Raw genomic sequence first — 15,522 nt, forward strand, 5'->3', positions numbered from 1 at the left:
TTCGGCTTCCCGTTTAGTTACCCGCGGTTCACAGTACGCTGCGTTTTGTGAATTTGGTGACCAATAAAAAAAAAGAAGGAAAACTTCGTGATAATCTTCATTAGAAAAATGTAAGATTTTCTAACTCAAATTTCATTTGCACTTTTCCTCTACTACACGTCTACAGTGGCGGACCTGTGCAGGCGCAAGGAGGTGCACCTGCACCTCCGGTCGCCGGAAAAATCCATTACAGCCTCTGGTGTTGCACCTCTGCTTCAGACCAGATATGCACACAATCTGTTCGACGAAATGCGCAAACCAACTCTACAATTTCATGTGATAATTTGTCTGCATTGGCTCTTAGTTCTAATCCTATATATCACTCACGCATCAAGCACCTCGACATTGATTTTCATTTCATGCGCGAAAGGGTGCAAAGGAATGATCTTACTGTCCAGTATATTCCTACTGAAGAACAACTAGCTGATGTCTTTACTAAAGGACTACATAGTCCTGTTTTCTTGAGCCATTGTGCAAACATGAGGCTGGGCAACCTAGAGCTCGATTTGAGGGGGAATGATAACAATAATAGTTAGCTAAGAGTTTGTTAGTGTTGGCACGTGTGGTTCACATGTTACAGCTGTAGTGACAGCTGTTAGTTAGTTTGTTTACAGCTGTAATTAGTTAGTAAACATCTGCGTTGCTGGTTCTTGCGCGCAGCGCGCGCGACCTTGTTTTTTTTTAATGAAGCCTGGCCAAAACGACGTAGTTTTGGATCAGGCTGTTTAAATGACGCAGCTTTTTTTTTTTTTTAACCTGGCCAAAACGACGTCGTTTTGGACCAGGGTTTTTTTTTAAAAAAAAGAGGAAAAAATAGGGAAGCTGCTGGGCCATTTCGTGGGCTTTTCTAAGGCTTCTATAATTCCTTCTATAATTGGGTTTTAATTGGGCTACTATAATTTCTTAAATAATTGGGTTTTAATTGGGAGTTCTCTTTATTCAATTGAGTTTTGGGAATTCCTTATTTGAATGTGATTGGGAATTTTCTTTATAAAAGACCAATTTCACATCACCCAAATTCATCAAACCCTTATTTTGTTTTAATTGTACAGTTATGGAACGGTACTTTAAGAGAAAGAGTTTAAATCCTCCTTCAAATAATCCGAGTAGTTCAAATCCTCCTTCAAATAATACGGGTAGCTCTAACCCCCCTTCAAATAATCCGGCTAGTTCCAATCATCCTTCAAATAATCCTTCAAATAATCCGCCTAGCTCACATCATCCTTCAAATAATCCGCCTAGTTCCAATCATCCTTCAAATAATCCGCATAACAAAATGGGGAATCAATGGTTGAGTGATAGCTTGGTTGTTTACATTGAGAATGATGTTTTTTCTTGTATTAGTAATGCAAATATAATGCGATGTTTTCATGATATGAAACCTCGTCGGCAACAATTGTAGGTTAATTGTAATGTTATTTTTTAAATTAATTATGAATAACATTAGTATTGTTTAAATGATAAGGATGTTTAGGTTTCTTTTTTTTTTTTTTTTTTTTTGGTTTTTTTTTTTGAGCTCTTAGCTTTTAAAAATTGCACCTCCGCTGCAAAATTTCTGGGTCCGCCGCTGCACGTCTATATTAACATAGTGTGAGTATTAAACTCAAAATAATTCACAATAGATGGAGATGTTGAATTATTTTTTAAATTATTAAGTAACACTTCAATTCTCCGATATGAATTCGCAATAATAAATACACGTGTTTGGCCATGTAAAAAAATATCTTTATTCGTTATCAAGAAAGTGTAAATACGATAAGAATAAGATTCGAGAGGAAGATAACTTCTTACTGCGTTGGTGCTCTCTTCCCTGTCCTAAATCAAAAAATTGATGAGAATGTTGAATTTATGAATGGCATGACCTACATGTTGTATACTTAAGTCATACTTTCCCACTGAATTCCCTAAGTGCATCATTATGATAGATGTGATCCATAATGTTTATCCCAAACAGTATTTATGACTTAATCACGATTGATAATATTTTGAAAACGATACAATACCTTGTTATACAATGTTGCCGGTTGGGGATACGGTATATTTGTACGTACCAACATACAGTCATCGACACAAACCAACCAGCAAACTTGTCTTGCCAATACAGTAAAACAGTTTTTCTTAATTAAAAAAAAAAATTACTGACTCTTAATCTGAGAGTACATCTCTTTCGAAATCCCGATTTCAAGTTTCCCCACCACAACCACCAAGGTTGTGTCACGGGGTTCACCTCACAACTGCAGTTGGCAAATTAAGTTGAAAGATGATGTATATTTTGGGAACATTCATGTCATGCATGAATGAGTTAAAAGGGACAAAAGAAGAACAAACCAAACTAGAAATAAATAAAATTTCATTCATATACTCTGATGATATCCCCAGAAATAGAAAATAACCAAACCAAGGCTTCCTTCGCTTCAACTGTTTCTACCTGACTATACACGAAAATATTAAATGCGGGCCCACATATTGGCTAGTATTACACGGGTTGAAAAGTCCATTTTGACCTCGAAAAAGAATGGGTTACCCGTTGCCCCCCCCCCCGCGATTGAATTGACATTATGGCAGTCATGGACTTCTTTTGAATTCTTCTGTAATCTCCTCCACCCCTGGACTCTGGACCATTTTCCATGCTTGTTTTTGCCGCTTCCACAAAAATTTGTCTGCCCTCTCTAATCTCTAAGCAAAAGGTAGCGATGGCCCGATAGTTCAAAAACAAGCATGGAAATAGGTAGCTAACACACAACAAGTAGTAAAGAAAATTAATACTGATTAAACAAGTAGCCTAGCTCCTCCTTCGATCTTCAACCTCTCCTTGACATCTTCTGATATCTTCTTGGGTGTTCAAGAAATGAAAGATAGACCAAGAAATGCTAAAGAAGTATAAATAATGTGGATAGAGACTTTATTTTTTCAATTGTGAAGAGGGTTGGGGCCGGAGGGGACAAGTCTCTTCTCGACGCCGTATCTTGGGTCAATCTCATCGTGGTGATCTAGAGCGACGGGTGGAGGCGGTGGTGTTTGGGGTTGGTAGGCGTGGAAGATTTTGTGTTGGTGGAGTTGAAGGCACAAAGAACGTAACTGGGCACTTGATGATTGCGAAACTGAGCTCTGATGATCACACGGCTGAGGATGAAGAGGATGGTGGTTTGCCTCCTGGACCTTGTAGTGTAGCAACTTGTCTTCTTGGTCAGTGCTAGGGTTTCTTGGTACAATATTGGTTGGGCTAGAGATCACGGGTGTGGCGGCAGATGTGAGAAGAAGCGAAAGGAAGACCACCACCAAGGCCAAGACCGAAAGCCTCCGGAGACCGAAAGTAGAGGTTGAACAAGAAGAGAGAGATCTCTTCATTTTGAATTTTTGTTGGGTTTTTTCTTTCTATGCTATGGAGATTGTGAAAGAAAGGGAGAGTAAGTAAGAGAGGTAGAGGGTTGATGATGGATGGTGATAGAATGAGTGAAGAAGAGTATAAAAGAATTTTAATGCAAAGGCGCAAGAGACACATGAAACACTATAAATTGCCCAGAAACCGGAGTGGTCACTAATTCACGGTTGGCTTGGCTTGGCTTCCTCTTTCTTCTATTCTATAATCCTCTTTAGGGGTTATATTCGTCATATGAATAGAGTCGGCAATCACATGACTCACGTAAATATATGTACTCGCTTAATTATGTAGTCTCCTTCCTCTATCCAATCCAATCCAATCCAATCATGTCATTTAAAACAAAAAAAGTAGAAGGAAAATTCAAACCAAGAATGGACAAATGAAAAGTGGCCACAATTCGACCAATTGGACTGGACTTTTATGTCACTGAGATGGCGTTCAAAGATTTCTGATTGGGTTTCAACCTCCCCATTTCCTTGACAAGCTTGGAAACCCACAAAGTGGCCCAGCCCTTTTTCTTCACAAATCCTGATGACAGAAATTTCACTTTCTTCGGCTCATACAACCACAATATCTCGGAATAAATAAAAGAAGAATATGCCTAAGAATAAATATATATTTTCATAAATACCATCCAATTCCATAGCTCATCATCACTGTCATCTCATCGCCCACAATGACCATTTCTCAAACGCCCTTCATCTTCCTCCTCCTTCTCTTTGCCTTCTTCACGCCAACCCATCAAAATGTTTCAGTCTCTCTATCCAAAACCACTCTGTCCAAATCCGGCCACTCAGTCCTCATCCAATGGTCCGGCGTCGACTCACCTTCCAAGCTCGACTGGCTCGGCATCTACTCACCCCCTTCCTCCCACCACGACAACTTCATCGGCTACAAGTTCCTCTCCTCCAGCCCCACCTGGAAATCCGGCTCGGGCTCCATTTCCCTCCCCTTAGTCAACCTCCGATCCAACTACTCCTTCCGGATCTTCCGCTGGACCGAAGCCGAGGTCGACCCGAACCACCTCGACCAAGACCACAACCCTCTTCCGGGAACCGCCCACCTGCTCGCCACGTCGGACGATGAACTCACCTTCGAATCGGATCGGGGCCCGGATCAGATCCACCTGTCCTACACCGACGCAGACGACGAGATGCGGGTCATGTTCTTGACGTCAGACGCCGGGGAGAGGACGGTTCGATACGGTCCGAGCGACGACTCGCTTGATGACGCGGCAGTGGCGCATGTGGAGAGGTACGAGAGGGAGCACATGTGCGATTCTCCCGCTAAAGCTAGTATCGGGTGGAGAGACCCCGGTTTTATTCACGGTGCGGTCATGACCCGGTTGAAAAAAGGCCTCAGATATTATTACAAGGTACAAAAATTAGATTAAATTGTTAAACAAATTGACAACGAATTTTTTAAAATTCTGATTATGTTATGTTAATGTTTTCAGGTTGGGAGTGACAATGGAGGCTGGAGCAAAACGCACAGCTTCGTGTCACGAAACGGGGATTCAGACGAAACGACGGCGTTCATGTTCGGCGATATGGGCACTGCAACGCCTTATGCGACGTTTTCTCGGACCCAAGACGAGAGCATATCCACAGTAAAATGGATCCTCCGAGACATTGAAGCTCTCGGCGACAAGCCGGCTTTTGTGTCCCATATTGGAGACATAAGCTATGCAAGAGGCTACTCTTGGTTGTGGGATCAATTTTTCAGTCAAATTGAACCTCTTGCGTCCAAATTGCCTTACCATGTTTGCATTGGCAATCACGAGTATGACTGGCCCTTGCAGCCATGGAAACCAGAGTGGGCAACTATGTATGGGAAAGATGGAGGTGGTGAATGTGGGGTGCCGTATAGTCTTAAGTTCAACATGCCCGGAAACTCATCGGAACCAACCGGAACTGGTGCTCCGGCTACTCGAAATCTTTACTATTCGTTCGATGTTGGCTCTGTCCATTTTGTGTACATATCTACCGAGACCAATTTTGTTCAAGGAAGCAAGCAAATTGAATTTATTAAGCGTGATTTGGAGGGGGTGGATAGGAGGAAGACACCTTTTGTGGTGGTGCAGGGACATAGGCCAATGTACACAACCAGCAATGAGAGAGGGGATGCTCCTTTGAGGGAGAAAATGCTGGAGCACTTGGAACCTTTGTTTGTGAAGAACAATGTGACTCTGGCGTTATGGGGACATGTACACAGATATGAGAGGTTTTGTCAGTTGAATAACTATAGTTGCGGGAGTGTGGGGCCTGTTCATGTTGTGATTGGGATGGCAGGACAAGACTGGCAGCCCATATGGGAGCCTAGACCGGATCACCTAACTGACCCGATCTACCCACAGCCTGAGCGGTCTTTGTACCGCGGTGGTGAATTTGGGTACACTAGGTTGGTTGCTACAAAGCAGAAGCTTACACTTTCTTATGTTGGCAACCATGACGGAAAAGTGCACGATACACTGGAGATTCTGGCGTCCGGACAAGTTCTCGGCGTTAATGGAGCTGGTATCAAAGCTGTTGATAGCAGTAGTGGTGGTGCTGGTGAGCCTGGAGTTATTGGGGACAGTGGGGAGTCTACAATCTCTTGGTTTGTGAAGGGAGCAAGTCTGTTGGTGCTTGGGATTTTTGTAGGCTATGTTGGGGGTTACGTTTCATATGCCAGGAAAAAGGCTGGCACTGGAAATAACTGGACCCCTGTGAAGAGTGAGGATATGTGAGCTCCAGATTGCATTGGTATGCCTTTAACACGCCTGTTGTAAATATTCAGATTTCTTCACACTTGTTTTGTGATTTAGAGCTATATGCAAATTAATATATAGGTTCCTCTCTGTCTTTACCAATGTATATAGTGCCTTCATGATATACTTAAAATTTCTGCAGGGAAGATAGTGAAATCGGGAAACAATGAGCAACAAGGTAACTGCAAAGGGAAAAAAATTAAAATTGAACAAAGAGGCTCATTTTATTGCATGCATATATCCCAAATGGGGGAAAACCAATAATATATACATTCAAGAGGGAAACAAAATTGTATAGTTACAGTAACTAAAGTTCTGTGGAAAATTTTCTGTAGCCTGGAATTCTAAGCCTCTAGACCTTCACTTCTCAAGCAGACGGCGTGTACGTTGGTTGGCACCTTTCATTCGAGAGTTAAGCTCATCCACGTCGTCGGAGAGATGATCGATAGTTTTGTTTTGCCTGCATTTTCCACATATTACTTAACAACAACGTAGAGATATAGATGCAATCATGAAGAATGTGCAGAGAGTAGAAGAATGATATTGACCTGTCAAGTTCACTTCCCATGTCCACAGCCATACCCTTCAAATCACCCAAAATATTACTCAGGTCTGAAAGAGCATCATCTTGCTTTGCCTTCTCGTACTGGTATTGACAACCAATCCCATATAAGTAAATCTGGAGAACATGTAGCCACATTCTTGATCACCATAATCACAAAGACTCTTACCTCAACTTGCTGCAAGGCACCTGATCCATCAGGAGGAGGTGTCGCAGGAGCCGACCTTCCTTTGGGTATAGGAGCTAAACCCAACTTTTCCCTCTGATGGGGGTCACTTTTTTTGGGTGCAGAAGCTGAACATGATCACCAGATCAAAACCGAATTACATTATACAATAAGTTTCACGATGCTTGTTTTTTTATTTATTTATGAAAAGTTTCACGATGCTCTGAGTATACAGAGCAAGTAGATTATTATAACAGAAGCAAACCTGCTGAAAAATCAGGCCCAGAAATATCCTTCCCCTTCTTTGCCTTCCAAGGCATTGCGAACATACCCCCAAGATTATTTAAAAGCTTCTCACCCTGTTTTGAAAATGCATCATTAGGTAAAATGGTAAAGGGGAGCAAAAGAACAAAACCAGAGAGTTCATAAATCAAAATCCTCACAACAATGAGCTTACCCGACTCAAATCCTTATCTATATCGACGGCCGCCATGTGGGTCCTTGTAATTTGCTCACCCTGCGCATGCAACATGTCAAGGGTCTTTGTAGCATCCTCTCTGATGTTCTCAGCAATCCTGAGGCAGTTGTTGACACTCTGTGTAGTCTCCTCAGCCTTGTACACAGCATATTTCTCCAACTCTTGCACACTCTGGTTCTCTATCCCCCCTGAGTCACGAAAATCATTCTTGTAGGAAGCAGGCGAAGACCCTCTTTTACCAGGCTTTTCTTTACTAAAATCCGGGGTTACAAGCATCGGTTCGGAAGAAGTTCGTCTCGCAGGCTTATGAGTGTTATTATCAGTTTCTGAATCAGCAGGAGCTTCAAATCCCGGGTCTACAGAGTTTTGCTTAGCAATCTTTGCAGGTGATTTCTTAAACCCAAACATTTTGACAAGAAACCGAAGTTGTCAAGTGTTTAGTTTTGACTCCCAAGTCACTAAATCAAAGGAATTGGTAGAAACCCTGTGTAGACTAAAAAAAATGGTACCTGCAACCACAGACAAGGTTCAACAATGAGAAGAAGTGCCACATGGCAATCAACAAATATTTAATGCAACTATACCAATCAATCAATAGGGGCATTCATATTTATTCTTTCTCAATAAAAATAAAAAAGATTACAAATTTAGAAATGGAAGATCAAACATGGCACTGAGTGTGTAGGAGGCTGAGAAAGTTGACCCAGAAAGAAAACAGGATTACAAATTCACAACTAGGATTTCCAAATTTCTTTTACAAATCCACCGAATTAAAGAACAAAAAAGAAAAGGTGAAGAATTATATCGCAAACATTTCCACTAAGAAACACGACATGGGTTATGATCAAGACCCAGAATGTACCTAGAAATTCCGATAAAAATCGAAAATTGGCAGAGTTTCATACACAAACCAACGCTTGTTTGGTTTGGGATTTGGTTTGTGCTTGAAACGAGAAGAGGAATAATCTAGAAAATAGAGAGAAACAAAGGGTTTCCTTTTGAGAAGTATTTATTTTCTCTGTCTGTGGCTATGAGAAAAAACAGAGAAAGGCGCCGCGGAAAAGCAGAGAACTGGACGGCTCTAACATCCTCCAAGTCCAAGACCAACTTTGAGTCCTTTCAGACCGTTGGGATTTACCCTCTTCAAATCACCTTTTTTATTATATATTTAATATTTATGGATAAATAGATGATTATTGTATACACATATATGCATGCCACGTGGGAGGACCAGATGTCGAGCTGGCACTTTGGTGAATGGGGATATGGCAGGCTTCTTATTGGGCTAATCAATACCAAATGGTCTTTTTTGGGTCTGATTTTGAGTTGGAAGAGGAGGTGGTTGGCCCAGACCTTTTCCTTTCATCTTTTTCTTTTAACCCCAAACTCTTTTATTCCAGAATCTTCCCTGGAATTGGAAGGATTAATTAAGAAAATTCTAGAAAAGGGTAATTTAAAGAATGCATTAAACCATGCTGATGATCATCTTGATGTATTCCCATTTCTTTGGCTGCTATTTGAATGATGAGATTAAATCGGGTATTGGTACGAAGTATTTTTTATATATAGGGAATTTGTACAAATACCACCTGAACTACCGGAGGTGTGCATATTTACCACCGAATAAAGGGAATTTAGCTATGTACCACCTCCGTCAAATTTTGTTAAATCTTCTATTAAAAAATCAATAGAGGTAAAGTAAGTAATCAATCAAATCTTTTCAAGGAATCTTGATTAAATGGATAAACCCACCGGGAAAAAAGTTTCATTAGTGAGGGAAAGCGACGAATCAAAATATTTCCCTCGTTTGAAACATGAGGTACAACGAGTTTACGTTTGTGATGAAACAGCGCAGACGCAGAGCTATGTGCCCAACAAAACAAGATAAGCAGACAAAACACAAGACTCTCTGTGTCACTCATTTTCTCATTCCTCTGCTTCTAACTCCCAGCAATGGCGACTTTACCATTCTCAGCGACATCCGCACACTCAAATTTAGCTACTCATTCCAAGTTCATCTCAAGCTTCATATACTCGAACCCCATAAGAAGAAATTCAAGATGGTTCTTTATCAGTACCTCTTGTTCCAGTCGAGCAAGGAGACAGCTTTGTGTGAAGAGTGCGGCTACTGATCAGAAAGATGCTGCCACCCAAACCCAAGAAGGTTTGTTTGTTTTCTCAACCCTCCTCCCTAATGTTTTGTTTGCTTTTGTTCAGAGTTTTGGCTATAATTTGGTATTTTGCGATGTGCTTTTTCTTTTCTTTTCTTTTTTCGGTGGAATTTTCAATGTTTTTTCTTTACAAAGTGAAAAGAGCTGTGATTCTGTGAATGGGAAAGATTGATGCTTTCCAAGCCAATTATAGAAGTACTTGCCACCTATCTCAGCTGAGGTGGGAATTCACTTTGCTTTTTATCATTCTAAGCCAAACTGGCCCTTCATAGTCTCATTCAGTTTCAAAATTTCACTGCCCCGTGTGTTGCTGGATTTTGTTGTCTTGTCAGTCACCAACATAATCTAGTGAAATTAATGGAGGACATAGTGTTTTCAATCTTGGACACCCCCATTCTGAATGTGAAAGGTCTTGTCCCAATTCGGACTTATAAAATTCATGAAACTGTTATTTGATATGGTTCTATGAATTTTTGCATTTAAGTGTTGCAGGTAGTTTGGTTACATTTCCTCTGGATTCGGCATCTATTGCATCGATTATCAAATACCATGCAGAATTCACACCTTCTTTCTCTATTGAGTCCTTTGGGCTTCCCAAGGCATTCTATGCCACAGCAGAGAGTGTTCGAGACTTGCTTATCATGAATTGGAAAGAAACATATGAGTACTATGAGAAGCTGAACGTAAAGCAGGCATATTATCTCTCAATGGAGTTCCTACAGGTTTGCCATGAGTCTCTCTCTTTGTCCTTCCAAAGGCTGAAAATTTCTTGTGGTGTATATATTACTTGCTAAGAGTAAGGGTATTATTATCTGTTATGTTTTTAAATTGTTGCAGGGTAGAGCATTGCTAAATGCAGTTGGTAATTTAGAGATTTCTGGGGCTTATGCGGAGGCTTTGAAAAAGCTAGGGCACAATCTAGAGGATGTAGCTAGGCAGGTCAGATTCACTGACCATTTGATTGAGTTATGATTTCATCGTATGGTACCGGATCACTTTTACATTAGTTCATTGTAACTTCCGTTTCGCTTTCCTTTGAGTAGACTTATCTAACACTATCCTTTACTTTGGAAATCTCTAAATTCAGTGTTGTTAAATCTTGATTGACAGGAACCAGATGCTGCTCTTGGAAATGGGGGACTGGGGAGACTTGCTTCATGCTTTTTGGATTCCCTGGCCACCCAAAATTACCCTGCATGGGGATATGGGCTGAGGTACAAGTATGGCTTGTTTAAGCAGCACATTACAAAAGATGGGCAGGAGGAAGTTGCTGAAAATTGGCTGGAGGTTTGATCATCTTTTGCATTGTTATGCAAGAAACTTACTTTTCCTTTGTTCTTATGCTCTTTAAAGGGTACTTCAGTGATTTTTAAAGGGTCACACATGGTATTGATTTATATGATACCTGTTAATTGATTAAAGTATCTCTTATCAGATGGGAAATCCGTGGGAAATTCCAAGAAATGATGTTAGCTATCCTGTGAAATTCTATGGCGAAGTTGTTTCGGGCCCAGATGGAAATAAGCAATGGATTGGAGGAGAAAATGTCACGGCCGTTGCCTATGATGTCCCCATACCAGGATATAAAACTAAAACCACCGTAAACCTTCGACTATGGTCCACAAAAGTTGCACCAGAAGAATTTGACTTACATGCTTTCAACACTGGTGACCATGCCAAGGCGTATGCAGCTATAAAGAATGCTGAGAAGGTTTGGATGAGCTCATCAGAATCATTAAGCTTCTTCTTCCAAATTTGCTTTACATTGTGTTGCTTTAATTTTGTATGCTCAGGAACTGCCATAACCAACTAACAATGGTTAATTTAATCCCTTTTCCTGATTAGATCTGTTATATATTGTACCCTGGGGATGAATCTGTGGAGGGAAAATCACTTCGATTGAAGCAACAGTATACTTTGTGTTCTGCTTCTCTCCAAGATATAATTGCACGTTTTGAAAGGAGATCAAGGGAGCCAGTGAAATGGGAAGAGTTCCCTGAAAAGGTTGCTGTGCAGATGAATGACACTCATCCAACACTCTGCATTCCGGAGTTGATAAGAATATTGATGGATGCGAAGGGCTTGAGCTGGAAGGAAGCGTGGGATATTACTCGAAGGTACTTCCTTTCTTGGTATTTTCTCAGTAGATGTGCATTAATTTATCAGCTCTTTAGCTTCAAGTTGGTGCATTCCTTGTGATCTGATATACACACAGGCACAATGCATTGAATCCTCATTGTTACTTATACGAATTGCACTCACTTATAATTTTTAAATTCAAAACTATTATGCCAGAACTGTTGCATACACAAACCATACAGTTCTACCTGAGGCATTGGAGAAATGGAGTTTGCAGCTTATACAAGAACTGCTTCCTCGACATGTTGAAATCATAAAACTGATTGACGAGGAGGTAATATTTGAGGCCATACACTTCAAATTTTAATCAGAACTATATCTTCATCAAGTATTCTTACTGTTGGACAAGTGCAAATGTGCTGAAGCACCTATACATGCATATTTATCAGTCTCAATATTTTATTGTATAGAACAAAAGATTTATTCTTTACTTTGTACCATAATGTAACATATCTGACGTCTTGGCCAGCTAATTCATACCATTATTGCTGAGTATGGCACGGAGGATCTTGACGACTTGGTACAAAAACTGAGAGAAATGAGAATTCTTGATAATATCGAGTTACCTGACTCTGTCCTTGAAATTCTGAGTAAATCAGAAGAAAGTTCTGTGGTTGATTACATTGAGGAAGTTGATAAAGAAGCTAAAGCTACTGATGAAGAAGCTCAATCGGAAGGACTGGACACCGAGAAGAAAAAGGAGGTTACATTTGAACTAGATCCTAAACTGCCAAAGATGGTTCGAATGGCTAATCTATGTGTTGCTGGTGGACACGCAGTAAATGGGGTCGCTGAGATTCATAGTGAAATAGTGAAGAATGAAGTATTTAACGATTTTTATAAGGTATAAACATCAAACGGCTACTTTTTGTTCTTTGTTTCACCATAACCATCCTATTCCTACAACAACTTGAAGTGTTACTGGTAGCCTATTATTATTAATTGCATGCTTTTCTCTTCACTTGTTTTCACATACATTACTTCTGGCAGTTGTGGCCTGAGAAATTTCAAAACAAGACAAATGGGGTGACACCAAGAAGATGGATTCGATTCTGCAATCCAGATCTAAGTAAAATTATAACCAAGTGGACTGGAACAGAAGACTGGGTAAAAGATACTGAAATCTTGGTGACCCTTGGAAAGGTAAAACATCATATCCAGACTTGTAATTGTTTGAATATTTCTGCTTGTCATGTGATTTTTCTTATATTAAACTCTCTGTAGTGAATTTTTATTTTTGAATCTTTCTCAACAGTTTGCTGATAATGAAGATCTCCAATCTGAATGGAGGGAAGCAAAAAGGAGAAACAAGATAAAGGTTGCATCCTTCCTCAAGGAAAAAACTGGTTATCTAATCAACCCTGATGCAATGTTTGATGTACAGGTCATTCTCTGTCTCTCAAATATTTGCTCTGTTTTGTTGGCAAAGATGAAGCAATTTCTTTGAGCAATGGGATTGCCCTGGCCTTGCTTTTGCTCATCATACAACTCATTTTGATATTGTACAGAAATCTCAGTTTATTATATTCTTGTTGTAATTAAGCTCTAGAAAGAAGAGGATAAAGTAAATCTACACAATTTCAGGTGAAGCGCATTCACGAATATAAACGGCAGCTATTAAACATCCTAGGAATCGTTTATCGCTACAAAAAAATGAAGGAAATGAGTCCTGATGAAAGAAAAGCAAAGTTTGTTCCACGGGTATGCATATTTGGAGGAAAGGCATTCGCTACATATGTCCAAGCCAAAAGGATCGTGAAGTTTATCACAGATGTAGGAGCCACTGTGAACCACGATCAAGAGATTGGTGACCTTTTGAAGGTACGTTTTGGCTCACAAACAATACCAGCTTCACCATCATGTTCTCAGTGATGAACTAATTATTCTTTTGCTGCATTATTTATCTTTGATCTTGCAAGTATAGGTTGTATTTGTTCCTGACTACAATGTCAGCGTCGCAGAAGTGCTCATTCCTGGTAGCGAGCTGTCTCAGCATATCAGGTTTCTAATTCAAAGCATTTCATTCAAGAATTGCTTCAGTAGTCCAATTGCTTGCAGATCATTGAGCCATCAAAACTTTGTCTGTCTCAGTACTGCAGGAATGGAGGCGAGTGGAACCAGCAATATGAAGTTTGCAATGAACGGGTGCATACAAATTGGAACTTTAGATGGTGCTAATGTTGAAATAAGGCAAGAGGTTGGAGAGGACAACTTTTTCCTCTTTGGTGCACATGCTCATGAAATTGCCGGGCTAAGGAATGAAAGAGCTCAAGGAAAGGTATCATTCAATTAACATACTACCAGATTAGAGCTCTTGATTTGTTGTTTGATGTTTAAATATATATTTTCGTGTGAATAATATGTGTGTGTGCGCGCAGTTTGTGGCTGACCCTCGGTTCGAAGAAGTGAAGGCATATGTGAGAAGTGGTGTTTTTGGTCCCTACAACTATGACGAACTTATGGGATCTTTGGAAGGAAATGAAGGTTATGGCCGTGCTGATTATTTTCTTGTTGGCAAAGACTTCCCTAGTTATTTAGAGTGCCAAGACAAAGTTGATGAAGCATATCGAGACCAAAAGGTGTGACTATTTATATTTGTGTTTTTGTTGCATTCACCTTTATTATTATCATTTTCCTTGTTGAAGATTTTCGTGTTGCATTCATAATTAATTAATATGAGATATATAATGATGCAGAGATGGACAAAGATGTCGATCTTGAACACAGCTGGTTCATACAAGTTCAGCAGTGACCGTACCATTCATGAGTACGCAAGAGACATATGGAGGATTGAACCTGTTGTCTTACCCTAAAGTAATCAATTGTAATTAGCCTAACTAAGCTCGGTTGTTAATAACTTGACACATTCATTCACCTATATAGGTAAGCCTAACCAAATAAACCCCATACTTAGTGAGCTCTCTTTCCTGTTAATCTTAATTAGCTACTTACTTTAAAAAAGAATGGCCCTATCAAGTGCTATTCTTTGAAACAAATCGATCGCTTTTGAAATCGAACCCAAGCACACATATATAAAATATTATTCCACATATCCTAGTCTTAGGCAGAGGAGTATGAAAAAAAGAGAATACCTTTTTTTAGTGGTTAAATTTAAAAGGTATTCTCTCTTTCCCATGCTCCTCTACCTTTCTAAAGCAGCTCTTTTTGTTTATAAATTAAAATCTACTTTATGGGACGAACATTTAACTTTAGGCCTCGTTTGTTAGGGAGGATTAGACTAGCAAAGTTGGCTACATTTCATGTGCAATCAAGGCATAATATGAATATTGTTGTCTAACGTGGAGGATGAAAGGGGACTATTCATAATCCCTCCTAATCCCACCATTTTCAAGTGAATAATGATTATTCAACCTCCTATAGATGGTCCCAATTCTTCCTCCAAGCTAAACAACATATCCATATTACGTCTTGAATGCATATAAAAAGTAGACGCGTTGCTAGTTTAGTCCTCTCTATCAAACAAGACCAAGTGTTTTAATTTGGTGGAGTTAATAATTAGCTTACCATTTTTGCGAAAGTTGTTGTAAAGATCCCCTTGGAAGTTGTATGAGATTTCGTAAAGATAAATGTTTATACCACTAAAAAAAGTGGATTGAAATTGGCCGCGAGATAATATTAATATAAATATAGAAAAAATGCGAAAGGGAATATGATTCCTTTATTATAAAAAAGTAGTTCTGGAACTCATTCTCTTGATTTCTTTATTGACACATGCATATACAACTCACCTATGACCTAGAGTTCCTAGGCCAACAACACCACTTTTAAACACACTACTTTAATAATTCGATTGTTAACTGCAACTGATGTAATCT

The 15,522-nt window shown here is 39.7% G+C and overlaps 3 protein-coding genes across 6 annotated transcripts; 2 read left to right on the forward strand and 1 right to left on the reverse strand.

The window, feature by feature from the left end:
- The first annotated feature begins 4,010 nt into the window (after positions 1-4,010).
- On the forward strand, positions 4,011-7,096 carry LOC110751313 (putative inactive purple acid phosphatase 2). 3 transcript variants are annotated; one of them, XM_088246472.1, is made up of 3 exons: positions 4,011-4,796; positions 4,878-6,165; positions 6,506-7,096. In XM_088246472.1, the coding sequence occupies exons 1-2, from the start codon at positions 4,098-4,100 to the stop codon at positions 6,147-6,149; spliced, it is 1,971 nt and encodes a 656-aa protein (XP_088102598.1). In that variant the 5' UTR covers positions 4,011-4,097; the 3' UTR covers positions 6,150-6,165; positions 6,506-7,096. The 3 variants fall into 3 exon arrangements, with proteins under 3 accessions (XP_088102598.1, XP_021807449.2, XP_088102597.1); XM_021951757.2 differs by lacking the exon at positions 6,506-7,096 and adding an exon at positions 6,313-6,453; XM_088246471.1 differs by lacking the exon at positions 6,506-7,096 and having other exon boundaries at positions 4,012-4,796; positions 4,878-6,276.
- Positions 6,499-8,495, reverse strand: SNAP30 (soluble N-ethylmaleimide-sensitive factor adaptor protein 30). 2 transcript variants are annotated; one of them, XM_021951758.2, is made up of 6 exons: positions 8,239-8,492; positions 7,356-7,885; positions 7,164-7,257; positions 6,902-7,026; positions 6,719-6,816; positions 6,499-6,630 (listed from the first exon to the last, which is right to left on the reverse strand). In XM_021951758.2, the coding sequence occupies exons 2-6, from the start codon at positions 7,782-7,784 to the stop codon at positions 6,531-6,533; spliced, it is 846 nt and encodes a 281-aa protein (XP_021807450.1). In that variant the 5' UTR covers positions 7,785-7,885; positions 8,239-8,492; the 3' UTR covers positions 6,499-6,530. The 2 variants fall into 2 exon arrangements, with proteins under 2 accessions (XP_021807450.1, XP_088102599.1); XM_088246473.1 differs by having other exon boundaries at positions 6,589-6,816; positions 8,239-8,495.
- A 702-nt stretch (positions 8,496-9,197) lies between these two features.
- Positions 9,198-14,736, forward strand: LOC110751420 (alpha-1,4 glucan phosphorylase L-2 isozyme, chloroplastic/amyloplastic). The gene is made up of 15 exons (XM_021951893.2): positions 9,198-9,540; positions 10,040-10,269; positions 10,385-10,486; positions 10,658-10,834; positions 10,983-11,258; positions 11,393-11,664; positions 11,843-11,960; positions 12,156-12,530; positions 12,677-12,829; positions 12,942-13,070; positions 13,271-13,507; positions 13,611-13,687; positions 13,778-13,964; positions 14,065-14,265; positions 14,383-14,736. The coding sequence occupies exons 1-15, from the start codon at positions 9,330-9,332 to the stop codon at positions 14,497-14,499; spliced, it is 2,862 nt and encodes a 953-aa protein (XP_021807585.1). The 5' UTR covers positions 9,198-9,329; the 3' UTR covers positions 14,500-14,736.
- Positions 14,737-15,522: the final 786 nt, after the last annotated feature.

The sequence above is a fragment of the Prunus avium genome, chromosome 1 (assembly GCF_965620075.1).
Source record: "Prunus avium chromosome 1, drPruAviu1.hap1.1, whole genome shotgun sequence".
Classification (NCBI taxonomy): Eukaryota; Viridiplantae; Streptophyta; class Magnoliopsida; order Rosales; family Rosaceae; genus Prunus; species Prunus avium.

Excerpts from the sequence above, each read along its gene's own strand:
- LOC110751420 (XM_021951893.2), top strand. The coding sequence starts at position 9,330 with ATGGCGACTTTACCATTCTCAGCGACATCCGCACACTCAAATTTAGCT. Across the intron at positions 10,487-10,657 it reads TAGAGGATGTAGCTAGGCAG|GAACCAGATGCTGCTCTTGG; the intron begins GTCAGATTCACT and ends CTTGATTGACAG. Across the intron at positions 11,259-11,392 it reads CTATAAAGAATGCTGAGAAG|ATCTGTTATATATTGTACCC; the intron begins GTTTGGATGAGC and ends TTTCCTGATTAG.
- LOC110751313 (XM_088246472.1), top strand. The coding sequence starts at position 4,098 with ATGACCATTTCTCAAACGCCCTTCATCTTCCTCCTCCTTCTCTTTGCC. Across the intron at positions 4,797-4,877 it reads GCCTCAGATATTATTACAAG|GTTGGGAGTGACAATGGAGG; the intron begins GTACAAAAATTA and ends TAATGTTTTCAG.
- SNAP30 (XM_088246473.1), bottom strand. The coding sequence starts at position 7,784 with ATGTTTGGGTTTAAGAAATCACCTGCAAAGATTGCTAAGCAAAACTCT. Across the intron at positions 7,258-7,355 it reads TAGATAAGGATTTGAGTCGG|GGTGAGAAGCTTTTAAATAA; the intron begins GTAAGCTCATTG and ends TTTTCAAAACAG. Across the intron at positions 6,817-6,901 it reads GTGCCTTGCAGCAAGTTGAG|TACGAGAAGGCAAAGCAAGA; the intron begins GTAAGAGTCTTT and ends TGTCAATACCAG.